This window comes from Heterocephalus glaber, unplaced genomic scaffold, assembly GCF_053883595.1.
Source record: "Heterocephalus glaber isolate CG9 unplaced genomic scaffold, H.glaber_assembly_v1.0 deba00001688, whole genome shotgun sequence".
In the NCBI taxonomy this organism is placed as follows: Eukaryota; Metazoa; Chordata; class Mammalia; order Rodentia; family Bathyergidae; genus Heterocephalus; species Heterocephalus glaber.
In genome coordinates this window covers 5,509,238-5,532,781 of record NW_028258413.1, presented here as the reverse complement: position 1 = coordinate 5,532,781, position 23,544 = coordinate 5,509,238, and the positions used below count along the sequence as shown (strand labels likewise).

The 23,544-nt window shown below is 46.0% G+C and overlaps 1 protein-coding gene across 7 annotated transcripts in view; it reads left to right on the top strand.

Annotated features, from left to right (window-relative positions):
• The window catches only part of Npnt (nephronectin), a 61,720-nt gene that overhangs the window by 245 nt on the left and 37,931 nt on the right, over positions 1 to 23,544 (top strand). For 3 of the 7 annotated variants that reach the window (XM_087198703.1, XM_004866240.4, XM_087198704.1), the window contains exons 2-3: positions 828 to 928; positions 14,719 to 14,769. In XM_087198703.1, the coding sequence (XP_087054829.1) occupies positions 828 to 928; positions 14,719 to 14,769 (152 nt within the window). Of the gene's footprint in view, positions 1 to 55; positions 135 to 827; positions 929 to 14,718; positions 14,770 to 23,544 lie in introns of those variants that run through there. The other 4 variants (XM_087198706.1, XM_087198705.1, XM_087198702.1 and 1 more) reach the window with 2 other exon arrangements.

Here is a 23,544-nt window from a genome sequence, read left to right as displayed (position 1 = left end):
GCGTGGGCCCGGCCGGGCGGAGACGCAGGTGGAGCGCGCGGGGCGCGGCCAGAGCCGCCTCCGAGGGGCCGGGCGGTTGGTTCTTCCTCCGCCTGAGCCGGGCCTGCGTTTCTTGCACACGCGCTCACACGCAGGTATGGTCTTCGCGTGAAAGTGCTGAAAGGCGTTAAAGGCGATGAACACCGCGCCCTTCGCCCCGTGCGAGCCAACCCGAGCCTGCTAACGCGCCCGGTGCCGACCTCAGCCGCACGGAGCGTCTGCTGCGCCCTACTCCCCGGTCTCATTAGGTCTCCTTTTCTGTTGCTTGTTTTCTCTTTCCCTTCCGTTTCCCTTCTCCTCTGTTTTGCAGTGTCCTCAGCTCTGGTTCCTTTGGTCCTCAGAAGCCTCCTCTCTGGTTCCTTCCCTCCTGCCCTCCCCACAGGCCAGCACGCCCTGGGCCCTGACAGGCCTTTTACTTTTCAGTGTGAGGAAGCCGTCGAAACTGGTTTTCCCCCATCCCAGCAACAGGTGTGAGCCCTGGAGGAATCTGTCTTGTTTCAAGCCTCGGAAGCTGCCCTGCGACTGGCAGGACGCTGCTGTTTCTACTTGGCAGGGGGCCTTCTTCCTACCCTGCAGTGTGTGTGTGTGTATGTGTGTGTGTGTATACCTGCTGGGTGTCTGAGATTTGGTCTTACATCATAACAAATCTATTTCTGCGAGTGTCTTTAGCCCTGCATTTCTATAACCACGAGAGAGTTGTAGGAGATGGTTGGATGTGGATTGATTGGTCCTGAAATTCTTCTCCGGCTCGAGCCTCTTACGTGTGCTATTGTCTGTGTGTGTGGTAGGTGGCCCGGACAGCTCGTGTCCTCGATTGGCCTCTGTCGCTATGGTGGGCGGATTGACTGCTGCTGGGGCTGGACTCGCCGCTCCTGGGGACAGTGCCAACGTGAGTATCAGCCCGCGGACCGGTTCCGGGAAGGGGTCCGTCTGGCCCCGGGCCCCACACGTCAGACACAGGCTCATTTTCACAGAGCAGGCTCACCTGAGCCCCCCGTGTTGACGTACCCCGGTGTGCATTTTACCAGGTGTCCTCAAGACTCTGGCTCCCGTGTTCCCTTTGTGCTCACTTGTTTCTTTGCTGCAGGCCCTGAGTGGAGTAAGACAAGGAGTCTAGACGATATTTACACTAAATAAACTCGGAACCTTAGAGCACTTCTCAAACCTCCACAGCAGTTGTTGTGTAAAGTGGCCTGTTTATAATTGTTTTTTGAGAGGGTGCATTGACGGTGCTCTTAGTGGGGCACCTAGTTCAGTCAGAGAAGACCTGGAAAATATTTGTAAGTTTTGGAAGTAATCAGGCTCATTTAATAATTACCGAACCAGAACACTAGTTTCTGTTTTCTCACTTTCAAAATGAACATTATAATGGTAAACTATCAGAGCTACATCACAGACGCTGGAGAAATCTAGAAAATGTGTTTCCAGATTTTACCTGGATCTCAGAATTTTATCTCAGCCCCCCCCCCGCCCCGGACAGCAAATGATCAAATAAACATCCAGGGCATCTCTCTCGGGCTGGGGGCTGGGAGGTGAGAGGAGGGAACCAGGCCGGGCAGGCTGTGCCGGGGAGTCACTTCGTCCCTAAGAGGGAAGCCCTCCAGAGGCCAGAGGCAGGTGGTTAAGGCCGGGGCTGGCCGGTAAACGGAGGCGGGAAAGTTCAGCTCCCTCAGCTCCCTCGCTTTGGCGTGTGCTGGTGAGGATTCTGCGCTATGACTGGTGGCTCACACGGGCTGTTGTTTCTGGCTGGCTGGGCAGGGTCGGTGACCGGGGCTACTGCTTACTCCCTGCTCTGAGCGAGGCCCTTTGCCCTGCCCGGCCCCTTGCCTTTGTTAGAGATGCGGTAACTCTGGTTCCCAGTAGGCGACAGGAGGCGAAGATGCTGTGTCCCCACCGCTTGGTCTGTTCGGAGAGGCTCAAGGAAGATGGTCAGGGCGGAGGGCGGTGCCTGGCGGGAATTGGTCTCCGGCCAGTCAGGTCCAAGCGCCGGGAGTGTTTGCCCAGCTGGACGCCCACAGCGGGACCTGGGGGACCCCGGGCTGCAGTAACTGAGCGCATCCTTGCCTCGGCCCTGTCTGTAAATACACCCTCCCACGGGAAAGTGGGAGTCTGTAGGGGTGGACATCGCGTCCTCACCGTAACCAGATGTTGAAGCGCTGCAGGGTCCTGCAGGCTTCCGGCCCCGCCCAGGACAGGGCTGCCCTGGCAGAAAGCCCCGGGCAGCAGCGGGGGCACCTTCCCTCCTAAAGGCAGAACTTGGGGTGTGCAGGCCTCCTGCCAGGGCGCGGAAAGGAGTCCAAGGGAAGCTGCCCGGATCTCCGGAGGCTCCTGGACTGCGAAGCTCCCCAGGTAGCACTGCAGGAGCTGCTCTGGTTTTCTGTACCTAACAGGCACACAGTGGGCAATTCTGAATTTAAATTTATGCAGAGGTTTAGAGTTACAACGATATTACAGAGTTTTATCATTCAAGAGATTTCCAAGTGTTTCACTTTCCACATAGCTTTCCTAACAGCCACAGGACACTTTTAGTGTGTTTATACTTTCATTTTGTTTCTAAAAAAAGGCAAACCGGTAAATATAGTATCTGCTAGTGTTTGTTTTTTTCGTCTCTTATTCCTCAGTGGTCTGAGGAAACTGCAGCATGGCATGAGTTGATTATTGAAATGGTCGTGTTATAAAAGAACGTAAAAGAATTCTGCACAGATCACAGTTCTTGGCACTGAGTCAGTACTGTGTGTGAATTTGGTAAAGTGAAGGAAATGGACGGGGGAGCTGCCCTGGAAGCAGCGCAGCAGGAGCCGTGTCTGTGTTATCAGAGCCTGTGATCATGAGCCGTGACACTTCGCACATTGGTACTGCCGAAATTAAACCTGGTTCCGAAGTTCTTTGTGTTTTGATAAAATAAGACTCCCGTAAATTACGCAGCGGCCGGATGGTTCTTCACTCTTGACACTGAAGACAGTAAGGTCGTAAAAATGAATTCAGAGACGGCTGTGTTTGTCCGTGTGCTTTATTTTCCCAGAGTTCTAGGTGGTCCGTAGGTCTGGTCAGTTCAGAGTTCTGCCTCTTTGTTTCGATATAAGCAGGTGGACGAATGTGGCGTCAGAGGTCAGCCCAAGGGGTAGAACGGCACCGTGAGAGCTTGTGGGATGGATGCAACAGCGCCAGACATTCCCGGTTGCTTTTCAAAGAAAGAGTTATGAAGTGAACACGCCTTGTCAGGGCTTATGCTCAAGAAAAATGCCCTGCTAGTCTATCACAGTTAGATGTGGTAATGGTCACCTATAAAAGTTACAAGCAGCAGCAGTGAATTCCATGTGAAAAGTGCTTCTGGCTTTTGACCCCTGGCAGTCGGAGTTCTCTCTGCTCCTCATCAAAGGGACCCTGTGCTCTTTTCTCTGAGTCTCACTTTGGATGTTCCTGCACAGGGAGTCACTCTCCTTGCACAGTGCCTCCCGGTTCATCTCTTGGAAGGTGATGTGCTGGGGCGATGCCCTCGTTACGCTACTTGTGAGAGCTGTCCTCGTCCCTTCATCCTTCTGTGACTGGAGGTGGCAGAGCAGCTGTGAGATACTGGCCCAGCAGTCACTGAGTCAGATGTGGGCATCTGAGCGCCACATCCCCTGAGACTGCTGCGGCCTCCTGCTGGGTGCGGAGCTGCTGCACCCGCTCTGCTCACTGCGTCCAGCCACAGCTGCACCAGCCAGGGACCCCTCTCCCTCAGGACTGAGGAAGGATGATTCCCGCTTCTCCCCGCTTCCAGCCTGTCCTGCCAGCGCTGGGTCCCAGCTTCTGGCCCCGCTAGGAGGGCACAGCCGTGCTAGAAACAGGTAAACAGGTGTGTGGGGTTGGCAGGTCCTTTGGCGTCCTGGCCTCAGCTTCTTTCTCCTCTGCCCTTCTTGGCTCTGTGATCTTGACTCATAAATTGATCTCTTGCATATAGAAAATCCAAAACTTGACTTTCTAATTGTCTTGGCTTCACTTCTGTGACCATCAATGTGACTTTATTTTTTAACCTCCAGTTGTGCTAGTCCATGTTTGCAGTACCTAATGGTCATGTTCCCTGCGGAGAGCTGGAACATGTGCATCACCCAGCTCAGTTCTTTCCGCTTTCCCCTCCTCTCCCTCCTCTCTCGGTCCCCATCCCATTTGCAAAAGACCCATCTTCCTGCTTCCTCTTATCTGTCTTTCATTTCGCTCTTTAATCTACTTATACTTTGGCTTTCTCATAGAAGAGAAACCACGCTACATTTAAGCCTGTGTGTCTGATTCATTTCACTTAACATTATGGTCTTAAGGTTCATCTATTTTCTACATATGACTCAAGTTTATTCTTTTTTATGGCAGAGTAGTACTCCACTTTATATAAATACCACATTTTCTTTATCCATTCATCTGTTGATGAAAATAGAGGCTGCTTCCAGGATTTAGCCATTCTGACTTGTGTTGCTGTAAACATGGGTACACATGGATCACTGTAATATGATACAAAGTCTTTAACTCTTTTCAGAAGATAGCTTGGTGGGGAATAGCTGGGTCTAATGGAATTTCTGTTTTTAGTTTTCTGGGGACTCTCCATGCTGATTTCCGTCATTGTACTGGTTTGCATCCTGCGGCTCTTTACAGTCAAGTGAAATTTCATCACTGTGTTCACGCGCTAATGGTTATGTGGTTGCAGCACACAGCAGTTTACGCCCTCAGAGACTGTCATAGTGTATTTTTGGTTTTTGCTTCTATAATTATTCTGTTCCTTAACTTTTCCATGACCATAGTGGCACATTTCATTTTATTATATTGACTACTTTTCTCCTCCTACCAAGGAGAGACTTCTGTGATAGGGATTTCTCTGGGTTTGTCTCTTGTACTTTAAAAGCTGTGTATGCTATGGGAATAACTCTTAACTAAAGGCACTAGATAATTTTCACTGCCTGAGGCCAAGTCCTGGATTTTGTGTTTGATTAGCGAACTAACATTTCTTAGCCATCTACTTTACAGCAGATTTCCAGCCCCAAACTCTGCACGTGGACTTCCTTCAGGGAGAAAAGACTGTTGGATCAGGACACTGGCTTCCTGTGTCTTCCTCTATGGTTGTCTTTCTGTGTACTTGGAGATTTGGCTGAATGTACGGCTCATGACAATAGCATCTTGGGGTTTCTGTTTGTTTTGTTTTGTTTTGTTTGAGACGGAGTCTCAGTATGTAGCCCAGGCTGGCCTCAAACTCATGGGCATTCTCCTGCCTCAGCCTCCCAAGTGCTGGGATTACAGGCATGTGTGCCACCACACCCACCCTAATAGCATCTTGTTGAAAATACTTTCTAGAGATGTGAAGAAAAACTCAGAATGCAAGTAGTTCCAGGTTTCAGCAAAGCTGTTCAACTTCTGAGTCTCTTGGCTGTCAGTGAACCGTTTGTGGTTTCGGTTACGATGTGGGTTAGGGTGGGCTTATATCATCCAGACCAGGGAAAATGTAGGTGCTTTGTCATGTTTATGCCAGAGGTTTGAGAAGATGTAAAACACACCTACAGATTGACTTTGCTTTTTTAGTTATGGCTCCCAGTTCTTCTATTTCTTCCTTAAAATAAATAAAGCTTACAGCTTTACAAATGTCATGTAAAGTGAAAATATCATTTTTTTATCAGCTTTAGAAACACAGATTAGGGAAAGTTAGGAATTATGAAATAGTACTTTATTTGGAAGCTATTTTGTAGTGGTCAAATAATTGTCATTGAGTAATGTATATTACTGGCTAATGGTGAACTGGAAAGGTTGATAAGCAAATTACCAAATTATTTCTGTGTTCCAAGTGGCAAGAGTCTTAGCTTCAGCAGAGAAGTTTGGTTTGGTAAGAGAGATATTTCAGTTTTAATTTCTTGCATCTGGGCTCAGAAACAGTCTTGTGAAAGGAACATGATTATTAACTTTGCTGGCATTGACTCCCCATCCCAGGTCACAAAATTGTATCAGTGGTGTCTTTCTTTGATTTTCTGATCCCTCGGATTGTGAACACGCTATTTACAGTAGTGGCCTAAGCTAGGCGGGGTGCTGGGAGCTGAGGCTGTACCCCTGCGCCCGACCCCTAACCCCGACGTGAGAAGCTTTGGGATCTGCTTTTGGGCCACAGACAGCGCCTCACCCCAGCCAGGGCCCCTAGTGATGCCTTCCTACGTGTGGTCAGAGCTGCACAGTTTCTGCTGGACGTGACTTGGTGTTTTAGACCTGGAGCGACTTCTTGTGTGTGGAGTCAGGTGTCACCTGGGGCGACGGGGAGAAAACAGGTGCTGTGGGGCCTCCCTGGAGCTGGCAGGAGTGGGACCCCCGCTGTCCCAGGTGTGGTAGCTCCCTCCCCTGTGCACCCACTTTTTGTTTGTCAGGTTATTCTTCTGTTTTGTTGAGATAGGAATAAGAGCAAGGAAGGCAGAGGCTAATTTTACAGTTACTTCCGGTGCTGCACCTGCGCCCCTGAAGCCTTAGGAAGGGAAATTTGGGGCAGAGAGTGTTCAGCTCCCACTCACCTCCAAAGCTTGTTTAAAGACACTATGTACTCTGAGTAACATCAGGTGGTCTTGGAATGCGGATTGCAGGCGAGGAGCAGTGTGGAGGACACTTGACCTTTTCAAACAGGTAATTTTGAGTACGTGTAGCCTTCGAGGTTCAGTTTCACAGGAATTACTTGGTTCCTTCATTCTTTCCCCTGGTTGGAGCTGACCTTTACCTGAATGCAATTAGGATCTGCCATTTTCGTGAGTTTTCCTCCTGAAATCAAGCTGCATGGCCTTAACCCCATGGAGCAGAAAGCACTGGGTTCTCGTGGGAGGCAGGGCTGCTCGGGGGAAGCCCTCAGGTGCACAGGCCCAGCTGCGGGACCCATCACGCGCCTGCTGTAGGCACCTCTGGCCCAGGGACTGTCCGCTGCTTGGAAACTTGCTGACCACTCCATAGTGGAGATGTGCATCCCGCCCACCCTCTGTCCAGAGCAAGGGTGTGGAATTCACGTTGTCTGCATGGGAGTCGGTGGAATGAGCTGCATCCTGCAGTATGACAGTGAGTGACACTGGGTGACTCTGCCCGGGATCCTGTGTTGAGTGAAGGAAGGTGGCCCACACAGGGACTGGACTGTCCTTGGCTGGAGCGGCCGAAGGGCTGGGCAAAGGGCTCCATGGCCTGCTCCCCACTCCTCTGTGTGTAGGCACTTTTGTTCATTTGCACTCATTTTGTGCAGGTTTCAAAATTTTTCCCATCACTATTTCTAAAATATTAATTTTCTTTGTAAGAGAAAATGTGTTCACTTTCTCTAGTACCTCTCCTCAGAGAAATAGAGAAATGCATATTATCAGGATTTTTTTTGTCTGTGTATCTTTAAGAAAATACTTGGCATACTTAATGGTAAATTAGCTCCCCATTTTACACATAGGAAAGATACTATATACACTGCTCTGTACCTTATTTCTTTTTCTTAACAGTTCATCCTGATTCTTTACCATCTGTATTGAAAAGCCTCCTTACTTTTTAATAGGTTTGTAGCATTCCACTGTATGGCTCTACCACAATTTAAGCAGTCTTCTGTCCATGGGCCTTTATGTTGGTTGTAGTCTCTTGCTAACACAAGCAGTTCTAAAATGGCCTTGGGTATGTTGAATACGTCATTTTGCACATGTGCTGGTATTTCCCGGGATGCATTTCTATACGTGGTCCAGTGCTACACGCATACATTTGTTGTTTTGATCTGTGGCCAGTAGTTTCTTACTTGGGAGTAAGTAGACTAGGGAGGCAGTGTTGGCTCAGACTCCGGCTGCCCCATATCCCAAGTCTCATCTGCTGCATGATTTTGGGGTGCTCTGGTCTCTACTCTTGCCTCTGCAAATCTGTCCTCATTTTTAGTGTTTCCTCTTGGACCAGAGGGCTAGAGGCACCTTGACAGAAGCTGGGAGCATGGGGCGCAAGGTGCCATTTGTCTGGTCCCCTACATTTCTGCCCATGAGTCACCTACTTTTAATAGATCTGCATTTCTTTTTACTCGTAAGCCTCACTTGTTCCCTGGGGATTCATTCATCGATCTTTCATGATCTGTGCTTCAGCCATGATTTCTATTCCTGTGTGCATGGCATGTGCTGTTTTACTACTCTCACGACCTACTGGGGAGTTGGGGGGATTCCAAGATCTTGGTACCATTTCTCAATTCCTGTTATAATGAGAAGGACTTTCAGGGAGCGTTACCCATTTTTTTTAATCAAAACCTCTTTTAAAGTGATTTTAGAGCTGTAGGGGTATATACTTTCCACCAGCTATTCTAATCTTTATCACAATTATATATTTAACTCAAATTTTAAAAAGTAAGAAATGTATGATTAAGTAAAAAATTAAAGGTGGGGGAGAGAGAAAGGGGGCAGCAAAGGTAAACATTTCCAATTCCTCAGTTGTCCCGACAACTCATTCTAACCCCCAACAGGCAAATACTGTTTCCTATTAATCTTTATGGAGCCTTCTAAATATTCCCCAAATTTCCCTTTTCCATAAAACAGTAACACAAAGTAAAAACCATTCTTTATCTTGCTTTTTTTCCTATAAAGACTGTCCTTGTCAGTTCATAGAAGTGTGACTGATTCTTTTAAATAGCTATACAGTATGCTCTTTTATGGATGTGCCATAATACTTGCCAATTTAGGTACATTAAGTGTTTTTCAATATTGTGCTTTTACAAAATACAGTATGCTACAATGAATATCCGTGCATCTATCATTATCATTATTATACAAATTAGATATGGGAAGATTATAGGTACATGTCACATTTCTGTATTAGTACAATAATTGAAAAGCTTTCATTTCATTGTTATAAGTTTTCTATATTTATAACATTTTATTGTTACAAATATGTAAATCAAAGGAGAATAAATCATGGCCAGTATTACAGAGTGGAAGCCAGTTCAGTCACTTTCTACTTTGATTCCTTAGATGATATTTTAAAAGATAAACATAATTGATGTCTCTATGTCTGTTTGCTTATGCTTTACGTTGCTTGGAAAAAGATGTGAAGTAGCTTCTAGGAATTCATGCAACAAGATTGGAAAATATAATTAACAAGGATGGGAGGGAGAAATAAAAGGCGGTGGGAGGAGGGCTATGAAAATGCAGATGTGTAAGCCATAGAAAACTAAATATGTCTTACAGTTTGACACTTAGCTTCCAGTAGCCAAAGGAAAAAGAGAAGGGTAATTACTGCTAAGTGTTTTTTGTTAGGGTAAAAGCAAACCAGTTATTTAGCGGGGAAAGTATGGCTTTGCTGCATGTGGTTCTGAGAGCACATGTTTGTGTGGTCCCATAGAGCCGTGAATGCTGGGGCCACAGCAGGTTCCTCTCAGGAAGCTGGGTGGTTTTGGAAAAGCAGTTTTATGGAAGGTCATCCCCAGTAGGACGAGGCCCTGACTCTATAAACACACAGCTCTCGGGAAGCAGGTCCACTGTTATCTGGATGCACCATGGTACCCCTAACTTCAGAAGCATCTTCCGGGCTCGGCATGGTCCAGCTCTAGCATCTCGCTGTGCTGCTAAGCTCTGGGACTTCGGGCCGACAGCTCCAGGTGAGACAGGCACTGTTAGCTGGGATTGCTGCTAGTCCTCCTAAGCATTGCTGCACTCTAGTAAAGGCCAGTCTTCGTGTATTTATTTTGGTTTTAGTCTCTTTATTTTCAGGAGCAGGCAGCAGTTAATGAAGTTTTAGCCAGAGGAATGGGAAACGGAGTGGAAATCTACATTCCCTGGGCTGGGCTTCAATATAGGTGGCTTCCGCAGAGAGATCAGTGGGAGATTTTAATGTCAGGTTTGCACTCTTTGGGTATCGGTACATAAGCCCCTCACCAAGTTGCTTTGCACCTGTTCGTGTTCTTCCCGATTATGGCTGGAGTAGGGACGTGAATGTCTGGTGGGGTGCTGCTTCACATGAGCTGCGGAGGCCTGAGCAGCCTCAACAGAGCCGGGGTTACTCTACGTCTTCATCCAGTACCCAAACTGAAGAGTTCTTCCAGGGGGCCTGAGGAAGGCTGATTCTCAGCAGTCCTGACAGCCCGGGAGCAGTGGGGCCTGAGGTCCTGGTGCACACGTGGAAGAAACCCCGCAAAACCCCAGATAATGATAAAGTAACAAAAGCGTGGCTGCGTGCGTGTCCTGAGCAGGCTTCACCCAGTCAAGGCCCCGTCTCCTTGGGAGAAGCAGAAAGCTCCTAGATCCCGTTTCCTCAGACACCCACGTTGACCAGTACTCTAACCTGCAGGGGAGCCGAGGCGGGAGCGTCGCCACAACCAGCGTTTCCCGCTTCTTCATCAGAGCGAATGAAGGCCCGTCCCCAGAGATAATAGAATGCAGCCAAGATAACCCAACTCGAAAACATTTCCGTGTAGCCATCGTGGGCTCCGCCATAGCAGGAGTAGGTGACAGAGGTCTGATGTGACGCTAAGGTGACTCCCGGGAGCGCACTGCACCTTAGGTACCAAATGCACCTATGTAGTAAATTGGTGCGTCGCAAGGTGCAGCATTCAGTGAAGTAATATCACATACAGGGTCATCTTCTATCTGAACGCACTAAAAGTTTAGAAAATTTTTCTGGTTTCACTAAATATTTTCAGTGTATAATTAAAGATTCTTACTTTTGTCACAGTAGAATTCCTAATAAAATTCCTAATAAATCCAGCATAAAGGAGAATATACAGCCCACATACAGTGTGAGAAGTATCAGGATGTGTGGTAAATATTGATGGACAGCTGTCTGTTCATTCCACACTATTTTATTGATTCTGTGAGGAATTTTAGTTCTCATGTAACCTGATGAAACTGTTAAAGGAACTTGTTATTCTTCATTCTGATGGGAAGAAAGATTCATGAATAATCAAAATGATTTTTTAGCTTTAGAATACAATATCTGATTTGGAAAACGACTTTTCCCCCAACTCTATTTCAGTAGAAGCCCTCATTTTCTGAGCCCTCATTGACTAAAGGCTGCAGACAGCTGTGGTAGGAACTGGTTTCCAGGGACACAAGGATTTGGGACTCAAGATTTGCTTCTGTAGGTTATTTGCATGTCAGTAATTAAAAGGTAACTACAATTCAAAACAAAATACTTCATTTGGCCAGGATTTCTTTAGCCATTTTTTAGATGAATGACATAAATTCCCAAGAATTGACATGGCTTTCCTATTACATATAGGAAGAGCAGATCTCACAGGTAATGTTGCTTTCATAGATTAACTTCTAGGAAACATGCCGTCACCATTTAATTTTGTGCTAAGGTACATAAAAGGAAGAAGCAATTAGCAATTCCTAGATTTATACATACTTTGACAAAAATGATATTAGTTTTCAAATCCTCTAGCCTTATCTTCATAAATCAGAGTTTTCAAATTCAATTTCAGTGGAAGCTCCTTAAGTGGTCAGAGGTGTGTGCTGCTAAATTTACAGAAACTAACTTCATGGGTAGACTTTCCAGATGTAAGCTTCACAATGTCCAGAATATTTTTCCAAAGCCTTTGGCACCTCCTGTTTTATTTCAGTGCTAAGATTTTATAGAAACTCATAATCATGTGCCTCGTGTCTGTATGCCAGCAAGCAGCAGAGTCCTTGATCATTCATAGAAAAGCACAGGTTGCAGCTCATGTGCAGTTGCATTTAGTGTCCATGAGTATTAAAAGCTGATTTCATATTGTGTCTGCTTATTATGTTAACTATTTCTACTGGATAAATTGTTCCAAGTTCGTATGATTATATTTTCAGGGTGTTTCCCAGAGATAATGGTGTTTTTGAGATCCTTTGTGCCTTAGATTGAGGAGTAGTATTTTTGGTTCGTTTCGTTTTGAAACGAGCTTACCAAGTTGCTTGGGCTGGCCCTAACTCGCAATTCTCCTGTCTCAGCCTCCCAAGGAGTTGGGATTACAGGCATATGCATGCTGCCCAGCTTGGATTGAGTTTTAAACTCACTGATGAATTAAAATAGTCATTATGTCTTGCTGTTGGTGAATGGCCAAGATTATGACATTCTGATAGTTCTTAATTAAGGGTGAAGGGGTTTTGGAAACAATTACTTTTGAGTAAGAAAAATACAGAATTATAAAGAAGTAATTTATAGAATTGCTAAGTGTTCTCTAATCTTGCATTGAGGCCTGAGGGATTCTTCTGTAACTTTAGTATTTATAAAGTAGTGCACTGCTGCTGGGACTGTCCAGGCTCTGACCTAGTTAACGTGGTGCTCCTGGGCTCTGTCATCCTGAATGTTGGCGTCGGAGTTGGACAGTCGTCTGTGAATAGAGTGTCAGACGAACACCAGCCATGAATGCCATCAGATGTGAGGACAGGGAAGAGAACTCTTTAGAGTCACTACTTTCCTCTGCCTGGGGGTAGAAATACACATGGCAGACGGCCCTGTCCCTTCCCCGCGTCCCTGGGTTGTCCCTTGTGGGTACTGCTGGCCCGAGAGGCCCTGTGCCCCGCTGAGTCTGTGGTCCCTGGAGCTGCCACCTCCCTCCACAGCGTTTTATTTCCTTTCCAGAGATTTCACTTGGCCCGACCTTTGAGCATTTCATACACCTCACAGCAGCTTAAACAAGACCCTGCACAGAGGTGTCCCTTTGGATAAGAACAAGGTTCCCTAGAAGCTCCTTAGGGTTTCTTTTTGTTGCTCTCTTGAACACTGTCCAGAGTTTCGGATTATCTCCAAATCTGTAAACCTGTGTTTAGCAGGCAAGAAAAAATCATCTCTGATCAGCTTGCTTTCTCTGGTTCCGATGAGTCCTGGCTTCATCATGTTATCCCCGTAGCATGCGTGATAGCACTGCGACCTGCAGATGAGCCGATGCAGCACCTGGTGTGAGCTCCAAAGCTGAGGCTAACTGGGCGGCCAGCATGGCTAACGTTTACTCCGCAGCCGCTTTGTGGTGACCCGAGAGACAGGTCACTAGGAGAAGTGGGACCCATATTTCTACACTGGGTGCTGCTAGTGAGTCCTGCTAATGAGTCCCATTTAGGGTTTCCCACAAGGAGCAAAACCACACACACACACACACATATCGCATGCAGGGCCTTTTTGGACAACTTTACAAAAAGTAGTGATGGTTGCCTATGAAAATTTCCTCATCCATCAATAGTGATAAATCTATGTCAGGTTTAACATTAATTTAAAATCCAGTTCTCTATAATTTTAAAAGGTAAATTAAAAAATATGGGACCTTATCTAAAATTTTATGCTGGAAGTCTAAACCGGTACAGTAGATATATTTATATCATAAAATTTACTAAACCTGTGTATGTCCAGGTTATTTTTTGTTAAGTAGCACAGATGTGACCCAAATTTATGATATTATAAGAAGGAAATAAACTATACAGAACTGTTTGATTGCTTGGTACTAATACACCTAGTTAGAAAAGAATGATGTTTGTTATTCTTTGCTAACTTGTTTTACGTTGTTTAAAATAATTTAAAATTTTTTTCTGATAAATTACATTGTTCAAAATTGGCAATTCAAAAGTACTGAAGAAACGGTATCCTTTTATATTTTTTTCTTTCTCATGCATAACTAAGTTGTAAATAATTTTCTTTAATTTGTGATCCAGAATTTAATTTATGCTTTGACTATTTGCAGCTGTTTGCTTAATTTATACTTGATGTTTCATTATTCTGTTTTAAGAAATGGAGGGTTCTTTAAAAATTGAAAACAACAATAAAGCAGAATATTAGTTTGTTGTAAACCTAACCAGTAACCGTAATAATAAAGAGCCTAGCACACAAATGGAATGTGTTTGTTTAAAAGTACAAAGCAGTCATTCTGGATTGATGGTTAATGTATTGCTTCAACTGAGTTAAATTTTACTTAAAAATTTTTCTACTGTTATCCAAAAGAAGGCCTCATTCACGAATCTTAAATAAGACAAGTACATAAAAATCATGTTAAAGTGGCTATCGCATGCTTCAAACAGGGGAAGCGTTAATCTGCAGGAGGTAATAAAAATCACCCCTTCCCTGCCTCTGGCATCCTGGGCTGGGTGAGCCCTGCCCTTTACCAGTAGCCCCTCGGTCTCTGCCCCTAACCTGTCCATCTGCCTGGTGTGGCTGCACCTGCGAGGGGAACGCTGCACTTTCCCACTCCGCCCTTATTGCCACTGCAACCAAGGCAGCCGCGAGGAAGCGAATGCGGGGAAAGGAAGAAAGACACGTTACTGTTTCCTCCCAGAGTTGGAGAACCGGGTAAGTAAACTGTGTCCATTCAAAACTACCCGCCTTGGTTACTAATTGGTCGACAGCTTCAATACTTTTCAGATGGTTGGTAAAATATTCATTTAAATAAAAGGATACTGTCTCTGAGAAACAAAAATTAATATTCTGAAAATGAAACATTCAATTGGAAGGTACAGCGTCACACAAGGTCTGAAATATTTTAATTAGAATGTGGACTACAGAAAAATAGCATAACGTCAATTATTGGTTAATAATTTTGTTACAAAATGTTTTTTAATAACAAAATGGTGACTAAAATGTTGCTATTTTAAACATGTCCTAGATTTTTTTTTGTTGTTTCAGAGAAGCCCTGAGAGTTGAATATGTGTAAGTCTCCGGGAATGTAACAAGTTGATAAATACCCAAGTCCAGCCTCCTTACAGAGAAAAGATCTGGAATTTCTTTTTTTGGACATTTGTTTTGCAGCTTTCTACGTCTTAAGACAGAGAATAGCCAGGATAAGGTGCCAGCTTCAAGGTTAGATGATCATATTTCTTGAAATAATTTTGGCTAATCTATGTCTTGAAAGGCATAACTTCTAAATAATAACTTTATAAAGCTATACACAAAACATTAGTTATGTTTTGGAGTTCCTTCTGGGGAAACTATTCCTTAAAAATATGCTCATTCTGTTTGTAATTATACTAAATTAATTTTAATTCAGTCATTACATTTAGCTTTTCCCTTTCACTTTATAATTCATTTCTCTTGTTTTATGAATCTAATGAATTGACCTCCTTTCTAACCTAAAGCACAGTTTATATTTTTAATACTTAAGCAAATAAAAAAGTCCACTAAATGAAATTACTAACACCATCCTATCATTAACCTGAGGGAATTATGTTTCATATTTATTAATTCTCCATGGAATTTCAGGTAAGAAATATTTTGATTGTATGAGATATACCAGCTGTTTTAATTAATAGCCCTTATGGGTCTTTATGCAGTTGTTTGTGCACATAAAGAGTTCATTGTTCACAATGTATTGGCAGTGAATAAATCAAACTATAACGTTTTAGTGGAAAGTTTTGGTAAAATTCTCCTGTTCAGTGCAGTTGGTTCCATGTAGATGAAAGGCACTATCGTAGGGCCGGGGATTTAGCTCAGTGGTTCCAGCGCCTACCTTGCAAGTGCAAGGTCCTGAGTTTGATTCCCGGTACCAAAAAACAAATTAAAAACAAACAAACAAAAAGACACTATCATATATTATAGAAAATATTTTTAAGGTAGGATTTTAATAAAAAGAACACTTGGGGACAAAATTGATGTTTCTAGAAATAAAAGTTAAGTGCTTCTTTGTTCAGGGAGACTTAAAAAACCAAAGCACATGTACATTAAGGTAAGTGGCAGTTGCAGGGTGACTGGCAGAGCTGGGTTGGGGCAACGACGTCAGAGAAAGAGTAGATTTCTCACTGATAGGTGCAGATTTAGGGCCTATTCCTCTGACCTCCCAGCTATGAGAAAATAGACATTTTATTGAACTTTTTAGAGGCACGCTTTCCTAAGCTTTGAACCTGGTTTGCAAGATTATTGCTGGCCATCCGTAGAATGCTATCTACAGAATGGTTATTGTTAAACATCTGCATCATTAGTATGTGATCAACACGTAGAACATATGAAGAACTCCGAGCCATGTCTTCCTGGGGACCATCATAGGACCTGTGGTGTGATATGTTTTTAAGTGTGTTTTATCATGACTGTCTTTTGGAACTAACTCAATGGAGTGTAGAAAATTTCTTCAGTGATTCATTTCTAAAATAAAACCTTTCACCAGATAGCTGTGCTTCTGCACTATTTCTTTCCCATTTCTCTAATAATATCCATCCGCAGACCTCAGAGTGGAACAGTTTTGGTTATTTAGCAGTGTTTGCACTTAAAAAATGAACTAGAAGGCAATGAATGGAACTGTGGAACCTTGGTATTTGTAGGGTTCTGAGATTTATCTGAGAAACATTTTAGAGCTCGCTAGAGGCCGGGAGCTGAGTTAGGAACTAGGAAGATATACAGCTGAGGGAAACATGGACTTTCAGGGAGCTGAGTTCAGTAAGAGGATCGGCTTTTCTTCCTTCTGTGAGTCTAAACTGGGAGACAGGGATAAAAAGTGGAGGGCGCCCAGGGGAGGAGATCCTTCCTGCCAGGAGGATGGGGAGGACTTCCTGGACCGGTGGTGTCAGTGGATCTATCCCTTCGGCCCAGGGGCACTGCCCACTGTTGCTTGCCTGGTCCCACACCCACCACTCTAACAGTGTCCCAGGAAACCAGGGTCCTCATTGCAGGCCCCAGGCCATGGCAACCCTGGGTGGGAAGTGTTTTCACACTGAGAGAGCACGTCCTGGCCCAGGAGAGATGAGTCATGATGGCCCAGCTAAACCCTGAGGGTAAGGAGGTCACAGGAAGGGCACCTGGGAAGAGCGAAAAATGTGAGGCCATCTGAGGGTCTGCAGAGAGGGCACTGTAGGGAGCGTGAGCTCTTCAGAGCAGCAATCGTGTGAACATTTGCAGTGTTCCAGGAGAGAGGCACAGCGGAGGTGGGGGTGGGCTGAGGTGTGGGTGCCTTTGACATCGGGCAGAGCTGATCAGCAGAGGGACATGGGAAAGGTCCGAAGCAGGGACATCCAGTACTGACTCAGAAAGTATAGGCTGTGCTCATGGGCCAGATATAGCAGGCAGGTGAATTTAGTTTTGCTCAGAGCACTTTAACTTTATTTGGAAATAGTCAGCAGCGTTGCACAGGAACTGTGCGTATCAGTGGGGCTGCAGCTCTGCATCCCCCCAGGGAGCCTGGGGCAGAGGCTTCTCAACAGCTTCGGTCCTTGTCCCAGGAAGAAGCATGTGGTCATTTCCCCTGGGACTCACTTGCTGAAAGCAGATGCGTGGAGCTGCAGATGTTGGAGGTGCAGGCCGATCCCTGAGCTTCTGCTTCAGCAGGCTGGAGAATCACCTGGTGTACAGTCGACTGGTGAAAACTTAGGCTCGATTTTAAGTAGTGGTATTGGGAATAAAAAGAAGGGGAGGGTTTGATATTAAGAAGAAGGGCGGAGCATCGCACAGCATTAGGACACTGGGGAGTGGCCCAGTCTGACTCCCAGAACAAATTGTGTTTGGGGAACAACATTTCCGAGTTGCAGCTTCTTTTTTGGTAAGATGTAGACAAGAAACAGTGTTGTCTCAGAGGATTTTAGTGAGGAGCAAAAGAAAACACTTTCAGAGGCTCGGCCTGGGACTGGCTCCCGAGTCACTTTCCACAAGGCAGCTGTCATGCCAGGGGTGCTTGTGGAGAGTGGAGAGGAGCGGACTGAGGAGAGCACCCTGTTCCAGCTCTTCTGCAGGGAGCCAAGTATGCCGGGCAGTGCCAGTGAGCGGGCCGGTTTGGGTGTCAGGCTTGGCGTGCTTGTGAGATGTGGAAGTGGAAAGGTTGGTGTGGGGTGGACTGGGGAGCGGGATCTCACCCAGCACCCCCTTTCCTGTCCCCCAGGCCCCTGGCTTCCTCCCTCCCTCTCCTCCTTCCGTCCTCATCACCCCGACTCAGCCTTGACCATTTCCCAACCTCCACAGAGGACTCCTTCAAACGGAAGAAGGATATGGAGAGCCGAGACACGGTATCCCGCTTCGGCCGAGCCAGAATCCAGAGAATTCCTCCTGGCCTGCCCTGTGAGCCCCCTGGAGGAGCTAATCTACCTTTTCCCCTTGGGTTGCCCTTTTCTACCTCCTGTCACTGTCACTCCTAACACGGGCAAATATTTGACTGAAAGTGAATCATTGCTAGGAACAGATGGCTGTGTTCATGTTGTAAGTTTGCATTCTCTCCTGGTTCAACCATGGTCCGGCTCGAACTCCATTTCCTCCCCTGTCCCTCCACATCCTGTCCCGAGGCGCGTGGCTGCGTGTGGACCTGAGCCGTGTGATCTGCTCTGGCCACGAAGGGGTAGAGCATGTGTTCCACGGCGTCAGACCCGGGCCATGCTGTGTGCAGGGCCCCGTCCACTTCAGCTCGGGAACCCTGAAGGCGTAAGGCCTCCGCATTTCTGTATGAAAGGAATAAAAACACGAGTGAGACGTGATCTTGATACATGGATCATGGATTACAGTTTTTAGGAAAGACCGTTTATTGGGGAAAGGAATATATTTTGCCGGCTTGTCTTAGGACCTTATACATATCACAGATCTTAGTGCTTAGTTAAAAGAACAAAAAGCCAATTTACATCTTGGAAACACAGTAATGTAATCCGATGGTGGCATCGATGGCTTGCAATCCTCCGACTGTTCAGTTATGGGTAGAAATCCGAGTGCACACAGGCTCTTCAGGCTGTCAGCGCCTCACATTCGAGTGACTACTTTTTGCTCTGTGGCCTCGGTCACTGTGGACGCCCTGGCCTTTCAGACCCATGCTGCTTCCTGCCTTGCTGGCTTTTCTTCTGCTTCTCACTCTGAGTGAAAGTCCCTGACCCTGTCCGCATGGCGAGTCCTGCTCAGCCTTTAGGCCTCGGCTCACGTCTCCTCCTGACCTTGTACCCACTCTGCCTCCCAGGGGTGAGGCTCTTTCTCCTGTGCTCCCTGGCACCTTCCAGCTGTCACCGCCGTCAGTGCTGGGAGGCTGGACAGTGCTTCTGAGCAGGGCCGGTGGTTCAGACAGCTCAGGTCTAGCGACGGAGCTTGCTTTTAAAAATTATAAAAACAGTGTGAGATGTGTGTCTATCAAGACATCTGGCTTGTGACAGAAGGCTGCGAGGGGCTGGTGAAGGCCCTGGGAGGGCAGGCGCTCAGTACTGCTGGGATGGCAATGTGTAAACCGAGCCATGCTGAAGCCTGACTAGGTCCAAGTGTAGCCAACAAGGGACTGTGGAGGGATTCAGGCTACTTTTTGGAAAGCTCAGCTAGTTGTGCATCTGTGTGAATCAGGATGGGGCTGGTAGAATGGGCAGGAGTCCAATCATGGAAGGTGGCACTGAATGCCGTGCTAAGCACTGGGTCTCACGTGAGGAGCTAAGGAGATGCGGTGGGAACCCAGGGACTTGAGCGTCGGGAGCAGAAGTGCAGGCAGACGGCAGCCCCGGCCTGGACTGCAGTCACAGTGTGGAGGCAGAAGGACCGTGGAGCCATCCGTCCCTCACTTGAGCAACCTCTGACTAATGGAGCTTAGGGTTGTTTTCACATGTCTGGTTAAAGTTCTTATGCGATAAACTCGGAACACTTGATGTTTCTCTTTAGGGAAAAAAAGGCCAAACTGAAGAATGCATCATGTCAGTCTATTCATAGTCACCAGTTGCTTCAATTCTTGAGTAATTCATGCGCAGCTTAGTGGAACTCTCTAATCAGCGGCCCCTTGAAACAGGGTTTTGGGCTACTAAAAAGGTGATGATGGTGACATTAAACTTTCTGACCCTTTGGGGTGATTCGTTATTAACCAGCCCAAAATGAGAGGTCGTAGCGCTTCGTTATATCCTCCCGAATTCTCATGTTTCGACATCGCAGAGCTTGTGGGCTGCTCTGAGCACTGGTTCATGCACCCAGCCTTCTCTGGCTTTGCAAACCAGCGCTCTACCCTGCCTGCTCTGGCCTTGGTTTCACTTCTATGTCCCCATCCTCCTGTGGGGTCGGAGGCGCCCGCCGTGTCTCCCTCCTGCTGGTCCTGTCACCCTCATCCATCCAGCATTTTACCTAGCACTGTGTTGAGAAAGGTGTTGTTTTAAGGGCTTCCTTTGGGTTTTCTCAGTAAACCTAGGAGTGAGTTCTAGGTGAAGCTCGTGCGTTCACTACTTTTTAAGTAAAAAGGTGGCAACTCTGGCAAGGTGCCATGGTTCACTCTGATGTGCTGGAGAGTAGAGCGAAGCGGGGGATCGGTGGGGTCGCGCTTCCCAGGTGCAGGGCCTGGACCCCGCAGCCGCACCGCACCCAGCACCACCCTCCACCCCTTCTCTCCAGCGCACTGCAAAATGAGCAGCAGCTCACTCGCCAGGCTTGCAGGGATCCACATTATTATACTCCTGTGTTTATATTTTCCCCTTTTTTTAATTTGAAAAATTAAAGACCTACACAGCAGTTTTAAAAACAGGAACTGTGAATGCCCAGTACATACATCATCACTACACTGAAGAAATTAACACTGATACAATAATGTTGTATAGCGAGCAGTCCATAGTTAGATCCCCCATTGTCTCAATAAAGGTTTTTATGGATTTTTGGGGGACATTCCTCTTTGGTCTCCTTTAATCTAGAACAGTTCTACCAATTTTTTTTCTTCTTGACATCACAGTTTTGAACAATCCATTTCATTTGCTTGGTAGAATGCTCCACAACCTAAATTTGTCATCCGCAGTTTCCGTGTCATTCAGTTCCGGGTTTGTTTGTTTGGCACTAACATCCCATAGGCCATGCTGTGCTACGATATTGCCATTGCATGTAGCATCAGGGCGATACCAGGGAAGCAAAGTTGGATCCTGGGGTTAAAGTGGCGTCACCTTCCTTTTCCTTAGTAAGTAACCTGATACACGGAGACTGAATATGCTGTTTCCCAGTAAACCTTTACCCAGTGAGTGTTTTAACATCTGTAGAGGATCTTCCCTCAACTTACTTGCTTCCGTGGTGGTTGTTAAATCGTATTTTTCAAACCCTAGCATTCCTTCTGCGTGTTAGCTGGCGTTCTTCTGGAAGGGGAGCTCAGTCCTCTCATTGTTTAGAATAGCTCTGACCCGTGGATGATTTGTTTTCCAGTTGTCGTCCATTACTATCATCTGTCTTCTTGATCCCACATGATCCCAGGTTGGGCCAGTGGGAACCCCAAGCAAGCCAGAACTCCCCATTCTCGAAGTATTTCCTTGCTTTGTGGCATAGAAAATCACCCCTGCCTTCCTGCCCAGCCCTGTTTCCTCTTTTTGAGGAATGATATTTAGGAACAAAGACCCGGGTGTTGGGGTGCTTGTTGCTCCTGGTGCCCTACTTACACAGACCCCCCTTAGTTCCTTTCCAGGCAATTACTAGTAACGGTTTTAAAGGTGCTCTTAAAATCTAATTTGCTCTCAGTTTGACAGTTTTCTATACAATGAAAGCAGGAAAAAAAAGTTAGAATTCCAGGTAAGCTGAAAAGGACCACAGTGCCCAGGGGAAGCTCTTTGAAGTGGAGGGGCTGAGTGCTTGCTGATGATGTCAAAAGTTGGCTTGAGAAGCCAAGAACCCAATGTAGCCCATCGTATTCCTGGGGGCTACATTGGGAGTTGAACATCAGTGAGACATGAAGGAGCTACTTGAGAGACTGGTCTCAATTGGATGTTCTCCAAGACAAAAATAAATTATTGTGAGACAATTGTATGGACCAGAAACCCTTATTTATTTTAACTTCGTGCTGTAAATTGCTGTAACTGTGACCAGTTAAGTTCTTAATTATCATAACTTTAAATTTTGCCCAAAGAGGAGAAAAAATCCTAGATATAGCAATGGTTCAAAAGAGATAATAAGTCTAAACTTTATTCAGAATCCAGCATCTATACACAATAATAGATTATTTTATTCTAAAATATTTGGGCAGGGTTACTTTTGTTTTTTGTTTTAAACTATAGACTGTGCTTTTAACTACAACTCTTCCTTTCTGGAAAAGTTACTTAAATACCTTATGCCTTAAATCACCATGCTCCACCCCCCAATCCTTTCTTGCTTTTCCTTTTACTACACCTCCCTCCCTTCCAAATCCATTCAAAAGGCTGGCCTTTCTGGTCCTTTTCTGACACCAGCGGAGCATGTGGTCTTAGTGTATCGCACCTGGGTTAGGAAGTTTTCACAGAAATTGTTGGACTCCTCTAACTCTGGGGAGACGAAGGTGTGACCTGCTTCTCTCCTGCCTCCTGTGGCTGTCGTGAGGATAAATCCAGCCCATCTCATCATGAGGGCATTTGGGAGATGGCCTTTTTCAGTTTTAACAGTCAGAGGCACACTTCGGCTCCATTTGCAGCAGAATTTAGAATTGAATGTCGGATAACTGATGCTGTAGTGCAGGGGTCGGGCGGGCTGAGAGGCGTTTTCCTGGGGGGCTTGGGCTCCGCGCCTCTCTCCTCCGGGTTTGCTTCTGTGCTGCCTGACATTGCGGGGACTCCTCCAGGGGACCATGTGAAATTCCCGCATTCCTTCCCGGTCCTATTAATACAGCGACGGGTTGCTTCGTGCTGTTTTCAGCAGCCTTTCCTCTTCCGAGGCCAGCTGCTCTTGGGGAAGCCAGTCCTGTGCTTCTTCCTTAGCTGGGTGCATGCAGATCGGGATCTGTGGCTCTCCTTGGCTGTCAGGAGTGCGCTGACCCCCAGTTCTGTGGCTCTCCGTCTCCGCCCGCTCGCTCATGGCTACCTGTGTCACCTCTTTCTGCCTGTGATAACCGGCGGGCAGTGTTCTTTGTTCTGGTCTGAGTGGGCCATTTCTGAATAGTGAGGTGGTGTAGGTTGCAAACATTACGAACTCTTAGCTAGCGCTCTAGCAACCTTCTTACAGGAAGAAAAGCCTTCTCAGGTTGCTAACAACACCTGAGGTTGGACTGCTTTTCCCTCCTCCTGGGACATCTCAGCAGGCCCTCGGCCTTCCATCTGTGGCACTTCCCTTGACTCCCAGGGTGTCAGCTTACATTTGGACCATCAGAGAACTGGGGCAGGAGTTTAATTTCCCTCTAACTTATGTGATATCTCACTACTTACATCTGAGTTAGAAAATACTGTCCAGCCCTCAGAACGCCTGTTAGGATGCATGTATCTTTTTTATTTTTGCAGTACACAGTATGTGTTTATATTCCTTGTGTGGAGCCGCTACATGTACACAACACATTTTAATTCCTTTTTAAAATCCCTTCTCCCTGCCCATCCCTCCATCTCGTTTTCCTTCACATCTGGGAATGATCTCTTTCCTTACTTCCTATAATCTATCTTTTATTTTGCTTTTTTTTTTATAATTTGGGTTTCTCATATAGAAAATCATGTAATATTTAAGCTTCTGTGTCTGATTCATTTCACTTAGCATTATGTCTCAAAGTGCATCCATTTTCCTACAAATAACTCAAGTTTATCTTTATGGCAGAGTAGTACTCCATTGTGTATAAATACCACATTTTCTTTATCTATTTATCTACTGATGGATGTGTGGACTGCTTCCAAGATTTAACTGTCATGAGTTGTGCTTCCATAACCATGGAAATGCATGGATCACTGTAATTTGATGTCTTTCACTTTGGGGGGAAGATACCTAAAAGGGGAGTAGCTGGGTTAAATAGAGTTTCTAGTTTTC